The following is a 23,430-nucleotide window of genomic DNA, read 5'->3' on the forward strand; positions in this document are numbered from 1 at the left end:
TCAGATAAGGAAAAGACTGCTTTTGTATGTCACAAAGGATTATTTGAGTTCAATGTATTACCATTTGGTCTCGCCTCAGGGCCCAGTTTATTTAGTGAACTAGTTACAGAAGTATTACAAGGGTTAGAGCATTTTTCAACTGCTTATATAGATGATATTTTGATATTTTCCGAAACAGAGGAAGAACATTTAGGCCACATTCAACAAGTTTTTGATAGATTACGACAGCACAAACTTAAATTAAAATTGAAAAAATGTAATTTTTTGCAAAATGAAACCAACTATTTAGGCTTTATAATAAGTAAAGATGGATTAAAACCAGACCCTGAAAAGGTCAAGGCAATTCAAGGCATGAAAGCTCCCTCGAATGTAAGGGAAGTAAGAGGATTAATAGGTTGCTTGAGCTATTATCGCAGATTTGTACCTTCATTTTCAAAAATTGCAGAGCCTATAGTTGCTTTAACTAGGAAAAACAAGGTTTTTAATTGGACCACAACTTGTCAGGTAGCTTTTGAAAAGTTAAGGGATGAACTAGTGAAAGTACCATTATTGGCATACCCAGATTTGAATAAACCCTATGTGCTGTACACGGACGCTAGCGATAGTTGTGTAGGGGCTTGTTTAACGCAATTACAAGAAAATCCAATCAAGGGTGAAAAGGAAGTGGAAAGACCAATTTATTTCCTATCTCATAAATTGAGTGATACGCAGACACGTTGGTCAACCATTGAAAAAGAAGCATTTGCTATTCATTATGCGTTACAAAAATTGAATCATTATTTGTATAATGCTGAATTTGTGATAAAGACAGATCACAAACCTTTGAAATACATTTTAGAATCCCCCATGCAAAATAAGAAAATTCAACTATGGGCTTTGAACATAACGGGTTATAACTGTAAGATTCAGTATATTCCAGGGCCCCAAAACGTGTGTGCAGATTTCATGTCTAGATTACCTTCAGATGAAAAACCAAACGAAAATCCAGATCCTTATCCGGATATTAGTGACAATACTTACGAAATTAATGTGATTAATTCAAATAGATTTCATTTTACTGATTACGCAAATAATGACAAATTAGTTGAAGATATTCCAGAAAAAGAAAATTTTCAGTTTGAAGAATTTGATATGTCAATTGAACAAATGAAAGACAAAACATTACGCGAGTTAAAAGAACAACTTGTAGGCGATAAGGTACCCGAGGCAGTTCAAAACAAGTACATCATAATAGATGACATTCTTTATTACATCTCAAATGTAGATAATGATCCTATTATAAGGTTGTACATACCTTCGCATATAAAACAAGCAGTTGTAGAACAGTATCATGATAAAAATGGGCACATGGGCATTGATAAAACATTTGATTCCATTCGTCAAAAATATTTTTGGCCAAACATGTTTAAGGAACTGTATAATTATGTCACTACATGTGTACCTTGTCAATCACGCAATTTACAAAAAGTTAGAGCGCCAATTCAGGAAACAAAAATTCCGCCTTATCCTTTTTGTCATGTAGGGGTAGATTTGAGTGGACCGTATCCAACTACCATGTCAGGTAACAGGTACATTATAGGATTTATCGATTTATACTCAGGGTGGCCAGAAGTTTTTAGTGTCGCAACAAAAAGCACTGACAATGTCGCACATCTTTTGATTGAAGAAATTACTTCAAGGCATTATGGGATTCAAATTCTAACAAGTGATAACGGAGGGGAAAACTGTTCTAAGGCTATGGAAGAAGTTTGTAAAGAACTTAATATAAAGCATATTAAAACTTCATTCTATCACCCTCAGGGTAATGCTAAAATAGAAAGATTTCATAGAACATTACATGATGTTTTGTCAAAATTAATAGACGATCATTCCACAACTTGGGATTTATACTTGAACCAAGCTTTAGCAGCAATTAGATTCAATATCAATGAGTCCACCCAACTTTCACCTTTTTATGCATTATATAACAGGGATCCAGTTTTACCCTTAGATAACATTTTACAGCCTAGGAGAAAATACAATGGGGAGGAATATCATAAAATTGCCTTACAACAACAACATAAATCATTTATGCTGGTCCATAAAACTATGAAAAAATCTAAGCAGAAACAAGCTAAGTACGCAAACAAAAATAGCAAAGATATAAAGTTTGAGGTAGGAAACCCAGTTTTTTATAAAAATCATAGAAGGGCAAGCAAACTTTCAAAAAAATGGACTCCGTACTATAGGATTATAGAACAAACTTCACCTGTTAGTTTTATTTTAAAAAATCAGTTAGATGGGACAACCACAAAGGCTCATGCTGAACAAATTCGTTTGGCTAAGTTAGATTGGGAAATTCCTAACAACAATCAAGGTAGGACATTACGTAAAGCCGCGTATGTAGTTCCTATGGAGTCACAATCGGAAGACTCCTCTGATGATGAAAGCATAGATTCAGACACTCCGTTAAATCAAATTGCAAAAAGATATAAAAAAGAAAGGGAAAATTCTGATGAAGAAGATGATATACCATTAATGGAATTATCTAAAAAATTAAGGGGGAAGAAAAATTTTTCAGAACAAGATAGTCAAATAGAAAATGATGATCAAGTCATTAAAGAAAAAGTAGGAAATTCGCCTTCGGATTATGAAGTCTCTGACATTGATGATAACATGTCTAGCACTCATTCTTCGTCGGTAACATCTGAAAATTATGACATTGAAGATAACATGTCTGTGAATAGTGTTAAAATAAAAAATAATCAGAAACCTATTGATATTGGGGCTAATGAAACAAAATTAGTATCTAAGGAACATGTACAAAACTTAGTGAGGGCTTTAATAGGTATTATGTAGGTATCAATTGGCTTTATAGGTAGTATGTAGGATGCAAATCATTTAAGAATTTCTAAAACTTATAAAATATGTTATTTAAACCATTTGCAATTACAATTAGACATGTTGTCCTTAGGACACATGTCATCTAGTCTTATCTCACCCGGTAATTTAAGAGTACTATTGACTGACATAAAACGACGACTACCGGCGACATTAAAAATACCTTGTGACGAAGTTAAAGATATTTGGAATTTTTACAAATTTTTAACCTGTAGTACAGTTTTGGACGAAAACAAAATAATCATTATCATTACGTTACCATTACTAGATATAAGAGAAACTTATGACATTTACAAAATTCACAACTTACCTGTTCCTACTAAGATAACTGATAAACAATCTGACTCAAATAATATGGTTGCTCAGTATGAATTAGAAGCAGAAGTTATTGCCTCAAACCAAGAAAAAACTAAATATATGCTGCTAAATGCCAATGAAATTGACAAGTGTTCCAATCCTTTAATTAATTTTTGTGAAATTAAAAGTCCAGTTTATCCAGTTAATTTAAGTAGATTATGTATCATAGCCTTATTTGCCAATAAAGAAAATTGGAAAACGAGATGTACAGTGAAGGTACGACCAAACACAATTTTGCCTATGGCAACTTATTTGACCGATAGTATATGGGCAGTTACTACCATTAATGAATTTAGAATCACTATTAGATGTGATGACAATACAAACATGTTGACGGATCAGATAATTAACCCTCCTACCACTATAATTAACCTAAAGCGAACTTGTACCGCTACGAGTGATCATTTGACCTTATTACCTACTTATCAAATGGAAAGTACATTTTTAACAGAACAAACGTTCGATAGGTTCTTAAATACCTTTCAAGTACTGAATACAAGTTTATGGGAACCCTTTCATGCTGCTTTACCAAATTTTACAAAGCTTGAACTACCAAGAGAACTAAAGGCGATTAAACAAATTCCTATGAACGCTTTGATTGAAAAACTTAGAAATTTAAGGGAAATTGAAGATGATTTCGAATTTCCAAATTGGGGAGTAGGGTTATCCATGGGTTTGGGTGCGATATTTATTGGAATAGCTATATTTTTGTACTGTAAGTTTTTTAGAAACAAATCTTGGTTAGCCAAAAAGAAAGGTGTGAGTTCGGGTTCTAATGCCACGAACGATGGGTACCAAATGGTGACAACGCAAATGGTTGGGACAGATGTACCTGATTCCAGAGAGAAGCTTCCCTCTGCACCATTACTCAAAGACGATACAAGACCGAAGACCGATGCGACCAGTCTTTTGAGAAAGATGTACCCAGAGCTAGATACGTCGACTACTTCGTAAAAGGACTGGATTGTAAACCATACAACGTAGACGACCGAATCAACTAGCGGAAGACGAACCGTGTAAATAATTTTCAAAATGACTTTATGAACTGTGTAAATAGAATTGTATAAACATTTGCGTTCCTAATCAGTATTGAGGAACAACTTATTATGAGGGTGTTGGAAATAAAACATGAACTATGTATATCGAACTATTTTCAAATGAACTATGTGTAAATATATTCAGATGTTGGACTTGCCGAATTTTATGAACTATATATGTGGTGATGGTTACCAAAAAACTTAACAATGGAACTACTGGATTTACAATAGCATAAATGAAGAAGGATTATCGTATTTTCCGAACTTTCGTTCTTATTGCGAGGGAAGGAATAATGTTACACAATTGGTAACATTAATTAATTATCAAGGAGTATTAATTAGGAAATTTATTAAAAAGGAAATAAACAATTCAATGACAATCATGTACGCTTTGGACATTTAATAACGATCTGTTTTGTGTACCATTCATTAATCATCAGGAAGTTATTAATACGACAAATCCGAAACGAATATAAAACCTTTAGACATTAATAACAATCCGTGTGCATATTATAGACATATATAGCCTGAAGCCAATAAATGACCAAGGTTACTATGAAATAACATGTATCCGTCAGGGGTTAATTGCATGTTTGACAATTAACCACAGATTAATATTACTCGAAAACCAGACGACTACGTAACCGGCCTACAGCTATGGACCGTGTGTATGAACCACTGGACTATATAAGATCTCTCAATGGACGACAAGGACACAATTCGAACACACAGAATTCGTCATATCTCGGCCAGTGTCTTAGTGAAAAACATTTATTTGAATTATTTAAATCGCTCTTTGAAACTTGTAAATTAAGCAATAAATTCTAATTGACAAGTATCACTTATTAACTTATTGATTGTGCCACACTTGCCTTGCTGATCTTTTTTGTGATTTAGAGTGTTTATTTTTCTAGATCTTGCCTTGCTGATCATTTATGTGATTTAGAGTGTTTATTTGTCTAGATCTTGCCTTGCTGATCATTTTTGTGATTTAGAGAGTTTATTTGTCTAGATCTTGCCTTGCTGATCATTTGTGATTTAGAGAGTTTATTTGTCTAGGTCTTGGTTTGCTGATCATTGTTGTGATTTAGAGAGTTTATTTGTCTAGATCTTGCCTTGCTGATCATTTATGTGATTTAGAGAGTTTATTTGTCTAGATCTTGCCTTGCTGACAATGTATGTGATTTAGAGAGTTTATTTGTCTAGATCTTGCCTTGCTGATCATTTATGTGATTTAGAGTGTTTATTTGTCTAGATCTTGCCTTACTGATCATTTTTGTGATTTAGAGAGTTTATTTGTCTAGATTTTGCCTTGCTGATCATTTGTGATTTAGAGAGTTTATTTGTCTAGGTCTTGGTTTGCTGATCATTGTTGTGATTTAGAGTGTTTATTTGTCTAGATCTTGCCTTGCTGATCATTTTTGTGATTTAGAGAGTTTATTTGTCTAAATCTTGCCTTGCTGATCATTTATGTGATTTAGAGTGTATTTGTCTAGATCTTGCCTTGCTGATTATGTTTATGATTTAGAGAGTTTATTTGTCTAGATCTTGGCTTGCAGATCATGTTTATGATTTAGAGAGTTTATTTGTCTAGATATTGCCTTGCTGATTATTTATGTGATTTAGAGTATTTATTTGTCCAGATCTTGCTTTGCTGAACATTTATGTGATTTAGAGAGTTTATTTGTCTAGATCTTGCCTTGCTGATTATTTATGTGATTAAGAGTGTTAATTTGTCTAGATCTTGCCTTGCTGATCATTGTTGTGATTTAGAGTGCTTATTTGTCTAGATCTTGCCTTGCTGATTATTTATGTGATTAAGAGTGTTAATTTGTCTAGATCTTGCCTTGCTGATCATTTTTTTGATTTAGAGAGTTTATTTGTCTAGATCTTGCCTTGCTGATCATTTTTGTGATTGAGAGAGTTTATTTGTCTAGATCTTGCCTAGCTGATCATTTATGTGATTTAGAGTTTATTTGTCTAGATCTTGCCTTGCTGATCATTTATGTGATTTAGAGTGTTTATTTGTCTAGATCTTGCCTTGCTGATCATTTATGTGATTTAGAGTATTTATTTGTCTATCATAATGAGGCTTAACAGAAAAAGGTGTCTCTTTAAATATCATATTGGCAATAAATAGGTGTTCTATGAACGCATATTATATGCCCCTCGCATTTTCAGAGAAAAAAGTTCAATTACTTCTCAATGTCATATTAGAAATTTATGACAATCAAAAGGGAGCTTACATCAATAGATATTGTAAATATACATTAAAGTTTAATGAGAATTACTGACAGCATTTTACAGTGATAATGTCCAAATACTGGGAAATCACCCCTTTGTAATGAATAAAACCCCGAAACTCAGATGAAAGCATTTTTTAGTTATTGTCCCAAAACTGGAACATCCCCCCTATTTTATGAATAAAACCCTGTAACTCGAAAACATCAAATCTAAAATGTCTAAAACTTGAAAGGGAGCTCATGTCAATAGATATAAATAATTCACCAACATTTCTTGCAAGTTGGTGAAAGCATTCTTGAGTTATTGTCTGAAAACTAGAAAAAAATCCATCTTTTTTTAAATGAAAAAAAACCCAAACTAAAGGGAGCTCATGTCAATGGATATGAACAATTCATCAAAGTTTTATGCAAATTGGTTAAAGTGTTTTTGAGTTAATATCCGACATGTTGAAGACAGATGGACAGACAGACGGATAACGGTATACAATAAAAAGTCCCGTAAACAGGCGTATAAAAATGGGGAAAAAATCGTAAAATTTGCCATTGATGACATTACCAATTCTAAGACAGCAACCCAACAAAAGGTTGTCTGATGCGTCTTAAAATTTCAGTTCAGAAGATCTTTACCTGATGAACATTTTTTACATGTCCGATTTGCTTTCAAAGCTTTAGTTTCAGTGAAATAAGCCAAACACTGCATTTTACCCCTATGTTCTATTTTAGATTTCCGTCCTCGAGGGTATCACCAGCCCAGTAGTCAACACTTCGGTGTTCACATGAATATCAATAATGTGGTCATTTTTATAAATTTCCTGTTTAAAAAACTTTGAATTTTTCGAAAAAATATGGATTTTCTTATCCCAGGCATAGATTACCTTAGCCGTATTTGGCACAACTTTTTGGAATTTTGGATTCTCAATGCTCTTCAACTTTGTACTTGTTTGGCTTTATAAATATTTTAATATGAGCGTCACTGATGAGTCTTATGTAGAAAAAACGCGCGGCTGGCGTAATAAATTATAATCCTGGTACCGTTGATGAACAATTAGCCATGACCGCCATCTTGCAAGATGCGCAGGGTAATCGGATATTTTCAAACTACACACCCTGAGGATGATTGAGGCCAAGTTTGATTTCATTTGACCCAGAAGTTTCAGAGGAGATTTTTTTTGTAAAAGAAACATAAGCTCACAGGCCGAGTAAATGGAAACAATTTTATTATGTGAAATGTAGTTAAAGGATTATAGACTTGATAAACTTTCAACAACCGAATTAAAAAAGATATATAGAGGCTCTAAATAACCTGTACGGCTCACTTGAATTTATATGCATCGTCAACAGTGGACACCATTTAACATCATAGACCAGAATATAATTCATGACTAAAAATATCTCTTTCTGAATTTATATGACCGAGAATTTTTTCTGTTTACAGTTTCGCTCTTTCTACTAAAGTGTTGCCAAAATACACTATAATGGTTTACTTTTACAAACTGTGACATGGAAGGAGAGTTGTCACATTTTCACTCATACAACATCTTCTTATATCTATAACAATACTTATTTAAGAGCAATCACTCAATTTCAACTAGGGCTATGGTCTTTAAACTAATATGAACTGATAGTTATGTAACTTTCTATGATCTATTACTGTAAATTACAAGTAGTTTCTATCAATATAACTTAATTCTAAGTGTTCGGTAAACAGGAAGTTGTTGAGTGATAATCCTGAAAACGCATCACACAGAATAGCTGACTTATATGTAAACCCTGAAACCAAATTTCAGAAATCCGTGTGATGTAATTCCTGAGAAAAAAGCGACGAAAATATTAATGGGACGGTCGGACGGACTGAGGACAACCCATGTGTCAAATGATGTAAGATGTAAGTGTTTGGAAAAAAGCAACGAAAATACTAATGGAAGATGACCCATGTGTAAAATTATGAAAGTGTTTGGTTAACAGAAATTTGTTCAGTGATTAATCTGAAAATACATTGCACGGTATAACTGACTCATTTAAACCTTGAAAAGAAATTTCAAAAATTCTTGTATAATGTAGTTCCTGAGAAAAATGAGACGAAAAATATTCATGGGACGGAAATATGGACTGACAGATTGACAGTCAGAGGTTAAACAGTATTTTTAAAGCTTGGTTGTAGTTAACCTAAAAGTGGTACACTACACTGTACTTTTTTATTGATAAAACATGATTGTTTTAATTTACATGTTTTGTTCTAAAAAAAATGCACTATGAAATAACTGTGTTCTGATACGGAGAGTTGTTATTTCATGGAACTCTCATGTTTGATCATATATTAGAATAAAGAACAGAAGTTTCTGAATGTTCTGAGCCTTACCAATACAGCACTCTGTATCAGGAACCGAATATCTATTATAACTCTAATATCTTTGACTTATTTGTGGTTCATCTTAAACTGACCTAATCACAAAGTTTAACATGTAAACTATATGCATACTTTTCAAAGTTAACAGACCATGACTGAGGAGACAAAGGCCAAATGATCTCCATGAATATGAGATGTGCTTATTCTAATACAACTGCATATCAAACATTGTTGGTCAGCCTTAAATAGATCTAATCATCTAAATTTTAAGATTTATACTTAGTTAAAGTTGAAAGTTGATATACCAGGAGAAGGTTCGAAATTGACATTTTTAACAACTTGCCTTTTAGGCAAGTGACCATGATACATTACTTGTACGAGAGCATGGACAGAGAAAATTAGTTGCCCAAATTTTGTTCTTGGTTCATAAAATGTTAACTGCCATTTATGGATATAAAATCATGTAAATGCATTTCAAAACAGAATAAAATGTAGCCCATTTGCAAAATTGCAAACAAAGCCATTTGCTCCACCTAAGTCCAAATATTTATGATGAGTTGTTTAAGCAAAGTATCAAAATAACATTTCAAGACATCATAATTATTTGGATTATAGTGACCAAAGAGACAATTTGAAGAAGAATATATGGTTTAAGTCATCAGATAATATTTTTGTATTTTTCTTTGTTTATGTACACTTTGTAAAATTGCTGTTTAAGAACACACTGTTTTTTGCAAGATGAAGAAAGATGCTGGGAGGTAATTTCATGATTTTTTAAGGGGTCAAATTTTCGGTTTTTGTCCAACAAACTATGGCACTTTCCCTTTTACTGTTTGTGAGATAAACCAGCTGAATCGTCAAATTCCAGCCAAGGACAATTGACCACCTACTGAGCCAAAAGTTTATGTTACGCTATTCCCTATCATATCTTTATACACCAACTATAGTTAAAATATTGCTTATTGTATCTAAGGACTTAACCATCAAAACATAATACTAACTAATAGACCATGAAAATGAGATCAAAGTCAGATGAAACCTGCCAGACAGACTTGTAAACCTTACAATCCATACCTTTTAACTGACCCGTATTCTGCGGGTGTGACCGGGTTATTGAATAACGTGGAAATCCGTAAATGACCCGTTTTCATCTGGATTTCTTAGCCTGAAGATTGATTTCCTAAGTGATTTTCATTTAAAATACCAGCAAATTCGTAATTCTTTCATGAACAGGAAGTTCAGCTCCTTACAACCCGATGTGACGTACCATGATTTGGTGGTATTACACCTTAATACAATTATAAAAAAAAAAGTTGAAACTTTTAAGTCTTACTTTATTTTACTATATATATTCTAATTTGTAGAGGAAAAGATAAATTAGTCTGGTTCATCCAATATAGACCAAGAGTCTGTTTCTTCATTACTATACATTTCAAAATTCAATCTCATTGTTGATAAATGAGGTTTTAATACATCAAAAAGACACAAGGTACTACGTGTAAAACAAATGTATCAAAAGCTTCTAAAAGTGCAATAAAAGTAATAAATTACCTAACCAAGAGAACATGTTTTGAGGACTTTGATTTATATTATAAGAAAAATGTCCCCTAAATACTGAAATTCATTCTTCAATTCATCGTCACAGGTTGACAGGTATGACAATCACTCCATAAACACAATATAGTTGACCTGTTGCTTACAGGAACACAGCGATAGAGGAAAAACACTTAACATTCACTCGCCCCTGCAAAATGGTGTCCTGAAAAAATCTTGTCTTTCAGGATATCCCAGGAAATCCTGGGATATCCTGAAAAATCCCAGCACTGGTAATTTTGTAAATCCTGAATTTTCAAGTGTCCCAGGAAGTCCCATGAAGTCCTGAAATCTGTTGTCCTGATATTTCAGGAATTTCTAAGACTTTAAATTTGTTTCAGGAATTTCAGGGATATTTCAGGACTTACAATATTTGATGAACACAAGTTTATCCTGATTTTTCAAGAACTCTTAGGACTTTAGATTAATAACAGGAATTACTGGGATATTTCAAGACTTTAAAGATATGGGTTTCTTTTCAAAACTTAGTCTTTTTTGGCAATTTGAATTCCACTTAAGTATATTTACAATTCCATTTAAAATTTAAGTTCCAAGAATTGTTTGTGCACAGTTCAACTTGTATATGATCATATTGATGAAAAATGTTAGAACGCAATTTTGGAAAATGCAAAACTCACATATCACAAATTATGTCACATGCCCCAAGCCAAAATATGAGTAACAACATGAACAACACAACATGATTTTTTTTTAATTAAACATTATTTATTTTCAAAGCCCAATATTAAAGACATGATCATACAACCATAGATGTAATACCCAATAGTGCAGCGGCGAAATTTGAAAAGACGCTTAGGTACGGAGTTTAATGCACCCAAAGAACACACACCTGAGTTTTTTTTTAAATGAAAGAATACATGTTAAACTTATATTTTAAACATGCCGTAAGAAAATCGTATGGTCGAATTTCCGTAAAAATGGCTTTTTAGAGCGTTATGTAGTGTTTTTAAAAAAAATCACTGATACACTAAAATGTTAATTATTATTACGAATCACAATATTACGGCTATTTTTTAAATTGATAATGTAAGAATATATCACTGACGATAAAAATAGTCAATAATTGTTTTAAAAATATTTACCATTAACATTTTAAAAACCGTTTTACTTCAGTAGTTGTGATTAACACGATTTTCACCGGTTTTCGTTAATAACAGGATAATTATAAAACACTTCATTTGTGTTTATTTGGCATAAATATACACTTCGATATTTACTTTATACAAAACAACTTTCGTTTGTAACATTTCTTATTCGATTAACAAGAAATTTTTAATTTGAATAGAACACCTCAGTCTGTTACACATTTATTTAATTCCGGAATTACGGTCCGGGACGTTTATTTTTGTTTAATCCTCACTCCGTTCAGTTCTATCACTGTACAAGCCAAATGTCGATTAGCATTTCACATTGAAAATGTTTGATTAATATCAGTTTTAGGGTTTATATTTGTCTTTACACTAGTTTTATATTTGCTTTGTTGTTGATTTCATTGTTTTTTTGTTATTTTTAATACCCAGAGTGGTTATATATTGATTTTTTATCATTGTTTACATTGTGGTAAGTAATCGCTTAAAAATTATTCCGGATCTGTTAAGAAAATTTCCCGGATAATGTCACAGTTCGGTAGTCCTTTAAAACTTACCCCAACAAGTGCAAAGAGAGGGAAGTCTTCCTTAGATTGGCAGGAATGCATAATTTGTCAGATTAAAAGCCCGGAAAAATTATATATTTTCACTGACAAGGGCAAAGTTAGTTTTATTGAAGCTACTAAACTACGGAAAGATGAGATCTATTGGAAGATTGTAGAAGAGTTGTCTTCTATTAATCATTTTTGTTCGGAAAATATTGATGTTAAATACCATAGATCTTGTTGTAAATCTTACACCAGTAAGCAGAATCTATTTTGTTATAAACAAGATTTTATGGAAACGGAGGAGAATATAGGTGGTGCTTGCATTTTTTCACCTGCTGCAAGCACATCTAGAATCACAACTCGATCAGAGTGGTATTCCTGTATTTTTTGTAAGAACAAAACTTACAAAAAAGATGCTAAATTGCACAAAGTGGAATCAGAAGACAAAATTAAGAATATACTTGAGGCAGCTAGAATTAATTCGGATCATAAAATTGAGTCAACGGTTTTACATGAAAATTTTACTGAAAATGCCCTTTATCATTCGGCCTGTATAACTAAATATCTACTGAAAACACCCTAAAAATTAAAAGCAGAATCTTCTGACCACGATACTGCATTTGTGAAGTTGGTATCAGAAATTAATTCAGACCTGATGGTTAAGCATAAGGCTTTTATGATGTCCAACTTGCTTGAGAAATTTCGTTTCTTGCTTCCACAGGACTATGCCGACAAATACACCACATATAAATTGCAAAATAGGTTAATGAGTTATTACGGCGAAACAATTGTCATACAACCACAACAAGGCCAGGGTAAATCAAATATCATGTTCAGCAGCTCTATATCTATCGGTGACGCAATCAAAGCTGCAAGTCAGCTAAAATCCGAACTCAAAATAGCACAGTTAGATTTGGAAATTGGAAGTTCCAAAAATACAACAAGTGAAGAACAGATTTTACACACCGCTGCCAATATTTTAAGGCGTGATATACATAGCCTTGATCTAAACAATGATTATTACCCAACACCTTCCGAATGTTCTCTGCCGTTGTCAATTCAATCAATGCCCCCAAACCTGACCAAATTTATTTGTTGGTTGATAAATGAAAAGTCTTTTCTGGCCGTTTCAAACCAAAATCATACTTCCGTAGAAAAAAATGCGAAAATGTATGTCGCTTACAGAAAGCACAGTTTCAATGAGTACTAATGTTATCACTCCATTTCAAATTGGTCTTGCATTACAATTGTATCACGAATTTGGATCAAAACAATTAGTTGAAACATTAAATGCTCATGGGTTTTGCAGTTCGTATGATGAGGTTAGGCGTTACCTATCAAGTCATGAAATTGATAGGATCAAAAATGGCGTGTATGTTCCAAACGGTATTGTACCGCTGTCTTCCAATGGTTGTCTTATGCAGGAAGGATCAGATAACATTGACATAAACACGGAAACGGTGGATGGCAAGGATACTTTCCATTATATGGCTAGAGCTGTTTTCCTACTGCAGACTGAAATGACAGATTCAAGCGCTGTACATGCTGAACAGGTAAAAGTTAAACGAGGACAGGAAAAATCTCTACCAGTCGACGAGCAGACAATGTCTTTGATAAACTGTGTACCATTCAACAAGCCAAAAGAGCGTCCTGAGCCTCCCCGTCGTGAGAATGCATATAGTGATATACAATCTTTCTGTATGGCGTTCATTATCACTGGACTAGTATATATTTGTTTAGGGGCCAGCTGAAGGACGCCTCCGGTTGCGGGAATTTCTCGCTACATTGAAGACCTGTTGGTGTCCCTCTGCTGTTGTTTTTTATTTGGTCGGGTTGTTGTCTCTTTGACACGTTCCCCATTTCCATTCTCAATTTTAATCTTGTTCAGAAAGATGTGAAGCTTCTTTAGACTCCGTTTGGGTTTTGCTGCGACTTCTGTTCAGAGAAGTAATTAAATTTCCAATGGAACTTCCAGAACAAATTAAACAAGCAATCCCCTTCTGGACTGGGTTTAATGGCCTAGTCTCAGAATCACTTCCTTGTCGGACACTTTTTACATATGCACCAGTTGTTGACTCGAAGCCAAGCGATATGTCAACCGTTTATACAACAATAAAGAAATGTATGGACATGTCAAAAGAAGTAGGACAGGACTTTGCAATACAGACGTTTGATCAGCAACATTACGCAGTATCACAGCAAGTGAAATGGTCAATGCCGGAAGTTTTTCAATCCCATATTTTGAGGCTTGGTTGATTTCACACACTTTCTTGTTTTATAGCTTGTATTGGCAAATTGTGGGCAGATGGAGGTCTTCGGGATCTTATGGTTGATTCTGGTGTTGATGCCGGATGCACTGTTGACCAGATGCTCTTAGGGAAACAGTTTAACCGATCAGTTCGAGGTTTAACACTCGTATATGAAGCATTACGATCGTTATGGTTTGCTTCGTTTTTCAAATGGTGTGAGGAAAATAATGGTATTGATGCAATACCAAAGGATGTATGGGTGATGCTGTCCAAATGTCAAGCAAAGTTTTCAGATGAATCGGAAGCTTACAAAGATGTACTTAACAAGTTAACGATTCTGTATACCACCCATGTATTACCATTAACAGTTAGATTCAGGAACTGGGATATCTCGAGTCCCCGACATTTAAGTACTGGGATATGTTCCTGAACGCGGTTGAAGTAATGCTCCAAAACATTCGTGCAGAACGGGAAGGTTTGTTGTCATTGCATTTACATACTACTACTGATATGCTGTCATACTTCTTCATAACCAACAGAACAAATTACTCCAGATGGACCCCGGTTTATATTCTTGATATGCTTGATATCCCCCATAAAGTTCAATCAGCATTTGATTCTGGTGAATTTGCAATTCACCAAAAAAACTTTTAACGGCATTTGGAGTGACATGGCCACCGAAAAAAACCATTATAAAAGACTCTAAAGGGCATGGGGGGATTGTTGGATTAACCCGCAAAAAATCTGCTTTGATTAGATGGACATTAACGAGACATGTTCTCGGTCATTTCGGTTCAGAAATGCGCGATAGAGCTGGTTTGTCCATAGAGAGGGATTTATCTCACGAGGACATGAAACCAGCAGCAATGACACGAGATAACCCACAGGTTAGTGATTTGATAGATCATATCATCAACAAAATGACAGATCCTTTTGATGTTACCTTACATCCAGTTCCTCTCATAAACATTTCAACTGGGATGCACGCATCTAAAGAAGTTCAAGATTCTTTATTGAATTCTATTAATGAGGGCACACAAAGGGTTAACGTTAAATCCTTTGTTGATGGTTCTTTGTCGAATGGGCAGTCTCGAAGTTTCTATAACCCGATATCAATATCTAAACTAAAGTCTTTCGAGGATATGACGAAAAAAACTAACCTAAAGTGTCGTTCTGGTGACACAGTTAATGTGCATATCAACCCAGAGTTAGTTTTTAGGCGTGCATTGGCTTTGGCAAATTGTCGAGAGGATGTAACAGTTGAAAAAGTTATGTCCTATCCAATTGGCTCAATCCCAACATCCATGTTCCATGACGATGGTACAATGCGCAAGACTTGCAAGGCAGATTTAGCTCACATACTGGAACAGGATGTAGTAGTCTGTCAAATCCTTCGGTCCAATATTCGATATATCCCGAACCACCCATATAAGAGATGACATGGCATTATTGCAATCTATCAATGCAAAAAGGTTTAAAACATTTGGTGAATTGGCTTTAGATTTTTTCCGCAATCAGGTTGCTTGCTTTCAATATGTTTCAGTGGTTGCTGACATTTTTGATAGATATGACATTCAAAATTCAATTAAAAGCTCTGAACGGGAACGTCGATCAAAGTCATTTTCAATCCAAAAGTGTTTCAAGTAATCGAAGGAAGAATCATTCCAGACTGGGAAAAAATTCTTAGTTCAGGTGAAAACAAGCAGTCACTTATAAAGTTTCTTGGTGAATTCACTTTGCAATATATGAAAGAAAATAGTTGTCTAGTGGATGGACAAAAACTGTACCTTGCTGGATCATTTCCCAATCCAGAAATAGTGAAAATAATAAGTCCCAAAGGTATATCAGATTGCAGTGAATTGTCAAGTACACAAGAAGAGGCAGATAAACGTATTATTCTGCATGATTTGAATGCTGACAAACTGTACAGGGAAAACGATGTAAACGGTCGCATTATTGTAAAGTCTCCGGATACGGACGTGCTAGTACTTTTAATACATTATTTCCCACAGATGACTCATATATCTGAATTGTGGTTTCAAACAGGAATGTTCACTAGCATTAAGGATTGTCGGCGTTACATTCCTGTTCATGAGCTGTGTGGGTCGTTAAATTCAGTTTTGTGTAAAATCCTACCAGCTGCACACGCTATTACAGGATGTGATACTACATCGTCTTTATTTGGCATAGGCAAGAAATCCATGCTAAAGGCACTAAAAGAAACGCCTGTTCATTTTAATGACTTGTCCCAGATATCTTTATTAGATATAGAAGATTCGGTAGCCGTCAGTCGAAAACTCGTAACTAGGCTTTATGATCCTAAGGGAAAGTCCAAACGCTGCCATAATAATCTGAACAGTTTCCGGGTGAAATTAGCCACATGTAAAGATTCTAGCTTGGTCCGACTCCCTCCTTGTGAAGCATCTTTTAAACAGCACGTCCTTAGGTCTTCTTTCCAAACCAAAATCTGGATGACTGCACATATCGCCAAGCCTGCTATTGGATCGCCTCTACAGTTTGGTTGAAAAGAAGGAAAGCGTGGTCTTGAACCTGTCTTGTTTGAAGGTCAAATGTTATCTGACTTCCTTCAAGATTTGGTTTGCACATGCAAAGGAAAATCAGTTTGCAGTAAAAGTTGTGTGTGTTTTGAACAGAATTTGTCCTGTACTGAACTGTGTCAATGTCAAGCATCAGACCATTGTAAAAACATCAATACACACCTGGCAGATATAGATGATGATGATGATGCTTGATTACCTGACGTATCTACGTCTTAATAATGCTAATTCATATATTAATTTGTTTTGCTTTTAGTTTTTGTCCACTTTTTCTGTTAATTTAATATACGTTTAGTTTACTTTGACACTGAAGCTATTTCCGTTTATTATGATAGGACCATCGGGCATTCCTAATGTTAAAAAACGTCAAAAAAAAAAACGTTGATATGATGCTAACATATTTTATAAACCTTATATGAATACATTTTGATTGTACAACAAAAATATTAATGACAGCTTTTGTCTGCAAAAAAAATGTAAAATTTACTGAAATAACCACCATGACCATTGAAACTGAAATCAATGAAATTAACTTTTATCCCCCTTTACCTGACTTTAAACTTTTGTATAGTAGCAAATCGTCTTAAGACTTCATTTTTATGGGAAAAAAATATTTCCAAAGTTCAAGGTCATCCTTGTATGGAAACTAAATGAAGTCATAAATAAACAAAATGTATCATATAACGAAAAACGTCAATTTTAACGTTAAAAATGACGTATTTAGAAAAAAAAATGGTATGCCCAACAGGCTCCATATATGTTGAATGAAATATTGTCCCCTGATTGTTTAATATATTTTATGTTCCTAAGTTTAGCCCAAAATAGACAGTAAAGACAAAATTTTGTAATATTCAATTGTTGACCTTTGACCTCAATTATGCAAAATTCCGACCACTTCTCATGCTTACGGCATCATTAATATTAAAGTTAATAATTTTATCTTTTCAATGATATATAATTTAGCCGTGTGTTCGGTGGGTGCATTAAAAAAAAATATTTTTGATTCTACCGCTGGTCTACAAGATAATAGATTAAATGTAAACAGGTTAAATTATATAATTGCAAGTATCTAAATGAACACACAAATAATTTTCATGCTTTAATTCTTTATCTTTGAAATGTGAGCCAGAGTGAATGAAATGTATAAATGTGCCATCTGGTTAAAACTTATTTTAGTGTAGACACTGGACAGGAAGTGTGAGGCCAAATGCAGGGGATCACATATGGCTAAATTATACATTTTCTGCAATTACTATCATAACTTTAAACATTAAGATGGTAAATAAACAATAAATGGATATTTTTTTATTATAATATATATATCAAATATTCAAGATAAATTTAATTTATTCAACCAGGGAACCTTTCAAAGAAAATAGAAATTTAACTCCTTAAATAACCCCTGACACAATTAGAATTTGAACTTGGACAACAAGCAAAGATGTCTAATATATCCTAAACACAAAGTGAATGCAGATAAATGAAATTAACTAAGTTCCAACAGTTCTATATTTTAACGTTATATAAATAGTGCAGATGTTTTCTTCTGGTGACATGACTTTGATTTTAAGGAGCATTAATTTGATGATTTCATGCATTTTGGATAATATCTTTTGGTAAGTACAAATACATTAGATTCCACCATTTTGAATATGTGCATGTTACAATAAGAGTAAAGAAAACAGTTATAGAATTTTTACATAAGATTTACTTTCATCACAATCATAAGGAATTAGCAATACATTGTTATTACTTATAATGAAAAAATATTTAAATTGTATAGGTATGCTTTTAATAATAATATAAAAAACTTAAACATAGAACAGTGAGAAAACTCACATTAAGATATATACGACAAACAGTTTGCTGCAATATCTCTGAAATAAGTTGCTTAATTCATTAAGATACATACTTCTGGAATACTAGTTCATGTTTAATTTTACAAATTTTTACAAAATGATTGAGTATAGGGGGAAAAAATGCTAAAAATAATTGTCAGGAGATATTTTAAAGTCTATGATATATGAATGAATCAAATGTCCTTAATGGCAGGGTACATTTATACACAAAATATGTATACTCATTTAAATAAAGAAAAAAGCATGTTGACTTAAACAAATCTGACATACTAATGCATGAGATTTGGTATTTAATTTTTTTTATCAAACTTTAGATCCAAAACTTTTGTTTTGTTTCAGATTTACTGTTAAAGACCAGCGGCTCTGATTTATAAAAAAAAACTATAGTGAGGGCCAAGATACATTTATGTGACCAGCTTAAACTAGTCAAGACAAGACGGCTTTTTGGAAAATTTGAGAGAATAGAAGATGATAACAATGAACAAAACAGTGACTGTACTATAGAAAATAAATTTGTTTTCAAGTAATTTGATTTTAAAAATGCCATCAAATGTGCTGTGAAGAAAAAAGTCGGAAGAATGAATACTGTCTTTTCATAGATTAAAAGGATAAGAGTCCATGTTATCCCCATGGCTTTTTGTTGTTGATTTTTTGGTATGTCTTGAAATATCCCAGAACATCCCAGGAGTTCACAGGACAATATTAAAATAATTTACATGTAAACAAGTCCTGAAAGGTTTTTTAAACCTGGGACTTCTCAGGACAATCCTGGGATATTTCAGGTTTACTAGTCCTGAAAAGTCCTGAAACCCTGGGACTTCTCAGGACAATCCTGGGATATTTCAGGTTTACTAGTCCTGAAAAGTCCTGAAATGTCCCAATTGGTCCTATGCTTTTAGGATCAGGATTTCCTGGGATATCCCAGGAAGTCCTGTTCCAATACTCTCCCTAAAATTCCTGAAAAGTCTTGAAATTTCATTTCAGGAAGTCCTGGGATATCCCAAGAAAATATTTCAGGAAATCCCAGGAAGTTCTTGGGATATCCTAGGATATCCCAATAGATTCTTGCAAGGGTGATCACATGAAATTATTATTTCACGTATGATTGAGAACTATGAGAATATAATTTGAACACTTTATCATACTAGAATATCAATATCGGAAATCTGACTCTCATCGATCAAAAATATTTTTTATGAGAATTAAAAGATCAAAAGTTATTACAGTATTCTCAGATTTCCCGTTATTCAATAATATATTCTATAGATCATATCATATCATATCAGTAGTCAAACCTACCGATCGCGATCTTTCCATGTCTTGATTTGGACAATGATTGTTTTATTTTGTTGGGCAATAAAATTCGTAGATAAGTCATCCACGAAAACCACGAAAATTGGAACCCCACGAATAACAGAACGTTCACAGTAATTGCTTACATCCACTTTATTTTAACTTTGGTGGATATTTGTCTCATTAACAATCAAACCACATCTCCTTATTTTTATAGCAAGGTCAGATGAAAACTGCAAAACAGACATAGACATTAGATATGGTTTGAGTGCCAAGGAGAAAACTCTCCATCCAAGTCACAATTTGTAAAAGAAGAACCGTTTATAGGTCAAAGTACGGTTTTCAACATGGAGCCAGCCTTGGCTCACATCGAACAGCAAGCTATAAAGGGTCCCAAAAATGACTAGTGTTAAACCATTTAAACAGGAAAACCAATGGTTTAATCTCTATAAATCAACTGTTAACACAGAAATATGGGTCGCCTTTTTGTAATTTTGATAATGCAAATGTTGAAATTAAAAAAGCAATACTTTAACATGTAAGTTTTGCAAATATTCAAAGTCCATGAACCATGACTGACGGTACATGGCTAACCATCTCTATGGGAATGAGTTGTGGCAATGCTTATACAACTGCAGACGAAATACCATTGACTTAATTAAAACATATTTATTCATAGTGGATTGGGAATATTGCAATTTATATTAATCCATTTGCACTTTCCAGGTGCAAGAACTGCCCTGTAGCGGCATTAGCCTGCTCTTTTTTGAAATCTACAAGGGTGTCATTACAGGCAAGAGGTATGAATGTCATTTATCATTGCCTTTCGACGGACTATCATCGTTTCTCAAACCTTTACTCGCAAATGGTGTCAAGGGACAGCCGAAAAATTCAGTTCCTGAAATTTTCTCCCTAAATCGGGATCGAACCAGGAACCTTTGTGTGAGTAGTCTGATGCGCTAACCACTACACCAAGGCTCTTTACCATTGACTTATCATAAGTCGTTCCCTTTAAACAAACCTAAACACAAACATTAACTTATAAACTATAGATATATGTAACAGTTTCAAAGTCAATAAACTATGATGAGGGATGCGACTATTTAATCTCCAAGGCAACGAGACTTGCAAATACCAATAAATATGCATATCATTGACTTAACATTAGGGGTTCATCTTAAACTGATTTAATAACAAACTAACACACGTGAACTAAGCAAAAGCATTAAAATCAAGAGACCATGACTGAGGAGGCAGAGCCAAATATTCTCCATGGAAATGAGATGTGCTAATCCTTATAAAACTGCATACAAGTTAACATTGGCCCACCACTAATGGTTCCCCTTAAACTGACCTAATCACAAACTAATACCTGTAAACTAAGCAAAAGTTTCAAAGTCAATAGACCATGACTGAGTGGGCGGAGCCAAATAATCGCCAGAAACAGCACACCCATGTCTCGCTTTTTGACTCCCTCAAGGCGAGACAAAAACAAGAAAAGAAACACTTATGAACCACATCAACAAACGACAACTACTTCCTTTACAATTATTCTATACTTGAAATATAGTTGACCTACTGTTTAATAGAACCAGAGATACTGACTTGACAAAGCAAAGTTTATCTGAATCACTGATCCATTACATGATTGGATTATTATCCCTATGTCTTGCATTAAATGACTTTTGTCGCAGGTCAGACAAAATATATGGTTTCTAACAGCTCTCATGTTAGGGTGTCATCTTTACAATGAATACTTTTCTTGTTGAAATATTTCTAGCAAAGTAGAATATTCCTTACTATTGAAGAGTACAAATAAGCATGTACTATATATGACCATATAGTTTGATGGTACTTTAACTTGCTATGTCATGTATTTCATATATTAGAAAGCTGCTGACACTATAGCTTCATAGTTTGTTAGTATCTTAGTATTATAGTGATTAATCTCTAATTAAGCTATTCGAACCCACCTACTCTGTTTTTGTGATTCATTAGATAGGTACTTCTCTTGACCCATATATAATTGCATCTTTTAGTACTGTGATTTTTTTATGTTATAAAGTCAACCTGTAGCTTTGATAAATAAAAATGATAGAATCTGAAGTGAGACTATGTATGAAATATTCTTGCTTTGTACGATATCAAGACAAAATATTCAACTCAAACACGCCCAAACCTAAAAAGGTGCACTGAATTTTCTCCTTTTGATACTATTGTTATTCATTTTTTGGAATTTTTCTTGAGTCACATAATGAAAGGGCAGACACGAAAATTACTGAACTGATAGATTGATATGTTTTCCTTCCGAGGTAATTTTGTTTTTTCAATCGGAGATTATGCATTTTTTTCATCCAACTTGAAAGATACCCATGTCGTCGACTTGATATCTAATTGTTCTGCTTAACTATGTACTAGATAAATTGAAAACTTATGCAAATGGTGTTTTTTAAAATAAAACACTTTGTAATTGAGAAGAAAATTGTAATTTTGTTTGTTTCTTTTAACTTTTAAAATTTTTGTCACTAAAGTAGAAATATTACAGTACACATTTATCACCTTCTCTAGCAAAGAGCTTCAATTCTTTTGTTCTTTTTCAACCGGGTTTCCGACTGTAAATAAACTATCAATGCTGGTCGAAGGCATCGTTAACATAATCATCCTGATCAACGGATCACCAAAGGCCATTCCTACATAGGAAACAACGTCCGTTTACAAAATATTTTGTACACACGTTGATAATTTTGTATTGGACGAACTCTTTTTGAATGAACCCTACTCTTCAAGTATAAAGACACAGAGAAACGTTCGTGGTATCATGATTTCAAAGCTTTCAACATTGATTTCAAACAAATGCTTTGAAACTCTGAGTGTTCATGTCAAACGCTCACGTGATACAAAACGGACAAGACCTTATACTGGAAAGATAAAACCCGAGGATTCCGGTAAAAAAGTTTTGAGCGGGAAATACAAATATAAGATTTTTTGTAGGAACGGAAAAATGAAATAAAATCTTGCTGGTAAATACAAATAAAAGATTTTCAGGCGGAACGAATTTATTGGGTCGGTCGGTAAAGGGCAAACAAACAATATTTTAATTTAAGCCTCATCAATACAATGCAATTAATTGGATAAAGTCGTACAGTAAACATGTTGTCATTCTGCAATTCCTAGAGTGGGGTATAATCATGAAAATGTGTTAAAACTAATGAAATAAAAGTCAATAAAAATTACCTTCTCTCCCTTGTCCAGCAGTCACACCTGAAGATTTCTCTGACATGACAGTCTGAAAAATGAGGAATATGCACTGTAATTATATCTTCACCAATATCACTTGAAGAACTATTAAAATATTTA

The 23,430-nt window shown here is 33.6% G+C and overlaps 2 protein-coding genes across 2 annotated transcripts in view; both read right to left on the reverse strand.

The window, feature by feature from the left end:
• The window catches only part of LOC139497841 (uncharacterized), a 267,237-nt gene that overhangs the window by 42,022 nt on the left and 201,785 nt on the right, over window positions 1-23,430 (reverse strand). The gene's annotated exons all lie outside the window — the stretch shown is intronic.
• The window catches only part of LOC139499283 (uncharacterized), a 39,799-nt gene that overhangs the window by 10,100 nt on the left and 6,269 nt on the right, over window positions 1-23,430 (reverse strand). Inside the window, exon 3 of the mRNA XM_071287952.1 lies at window positions 23,308-23,359. Within this exon, the coding sequence (XP_071144053.1) occupies window positions 23,308-23,359 (52 nt within the window). The remainder of the gene's footprint in view (window positions 1-23,307; window positions 23,360-23,430) is intronic.

This window comes from Mytilus edulis, chromosome 12, assembly GCF_963676685.1.
Source record: "Mytilus edulis chromosome 12, xbMytEdul2.2, whole genome shotgun sequence".
Lineage (NCBI taxonomy): Eukaryota > Metazoa > Mollusca > Bivalvia > Mytilida > Mytilidae > Mytilus > Mytilus edulis.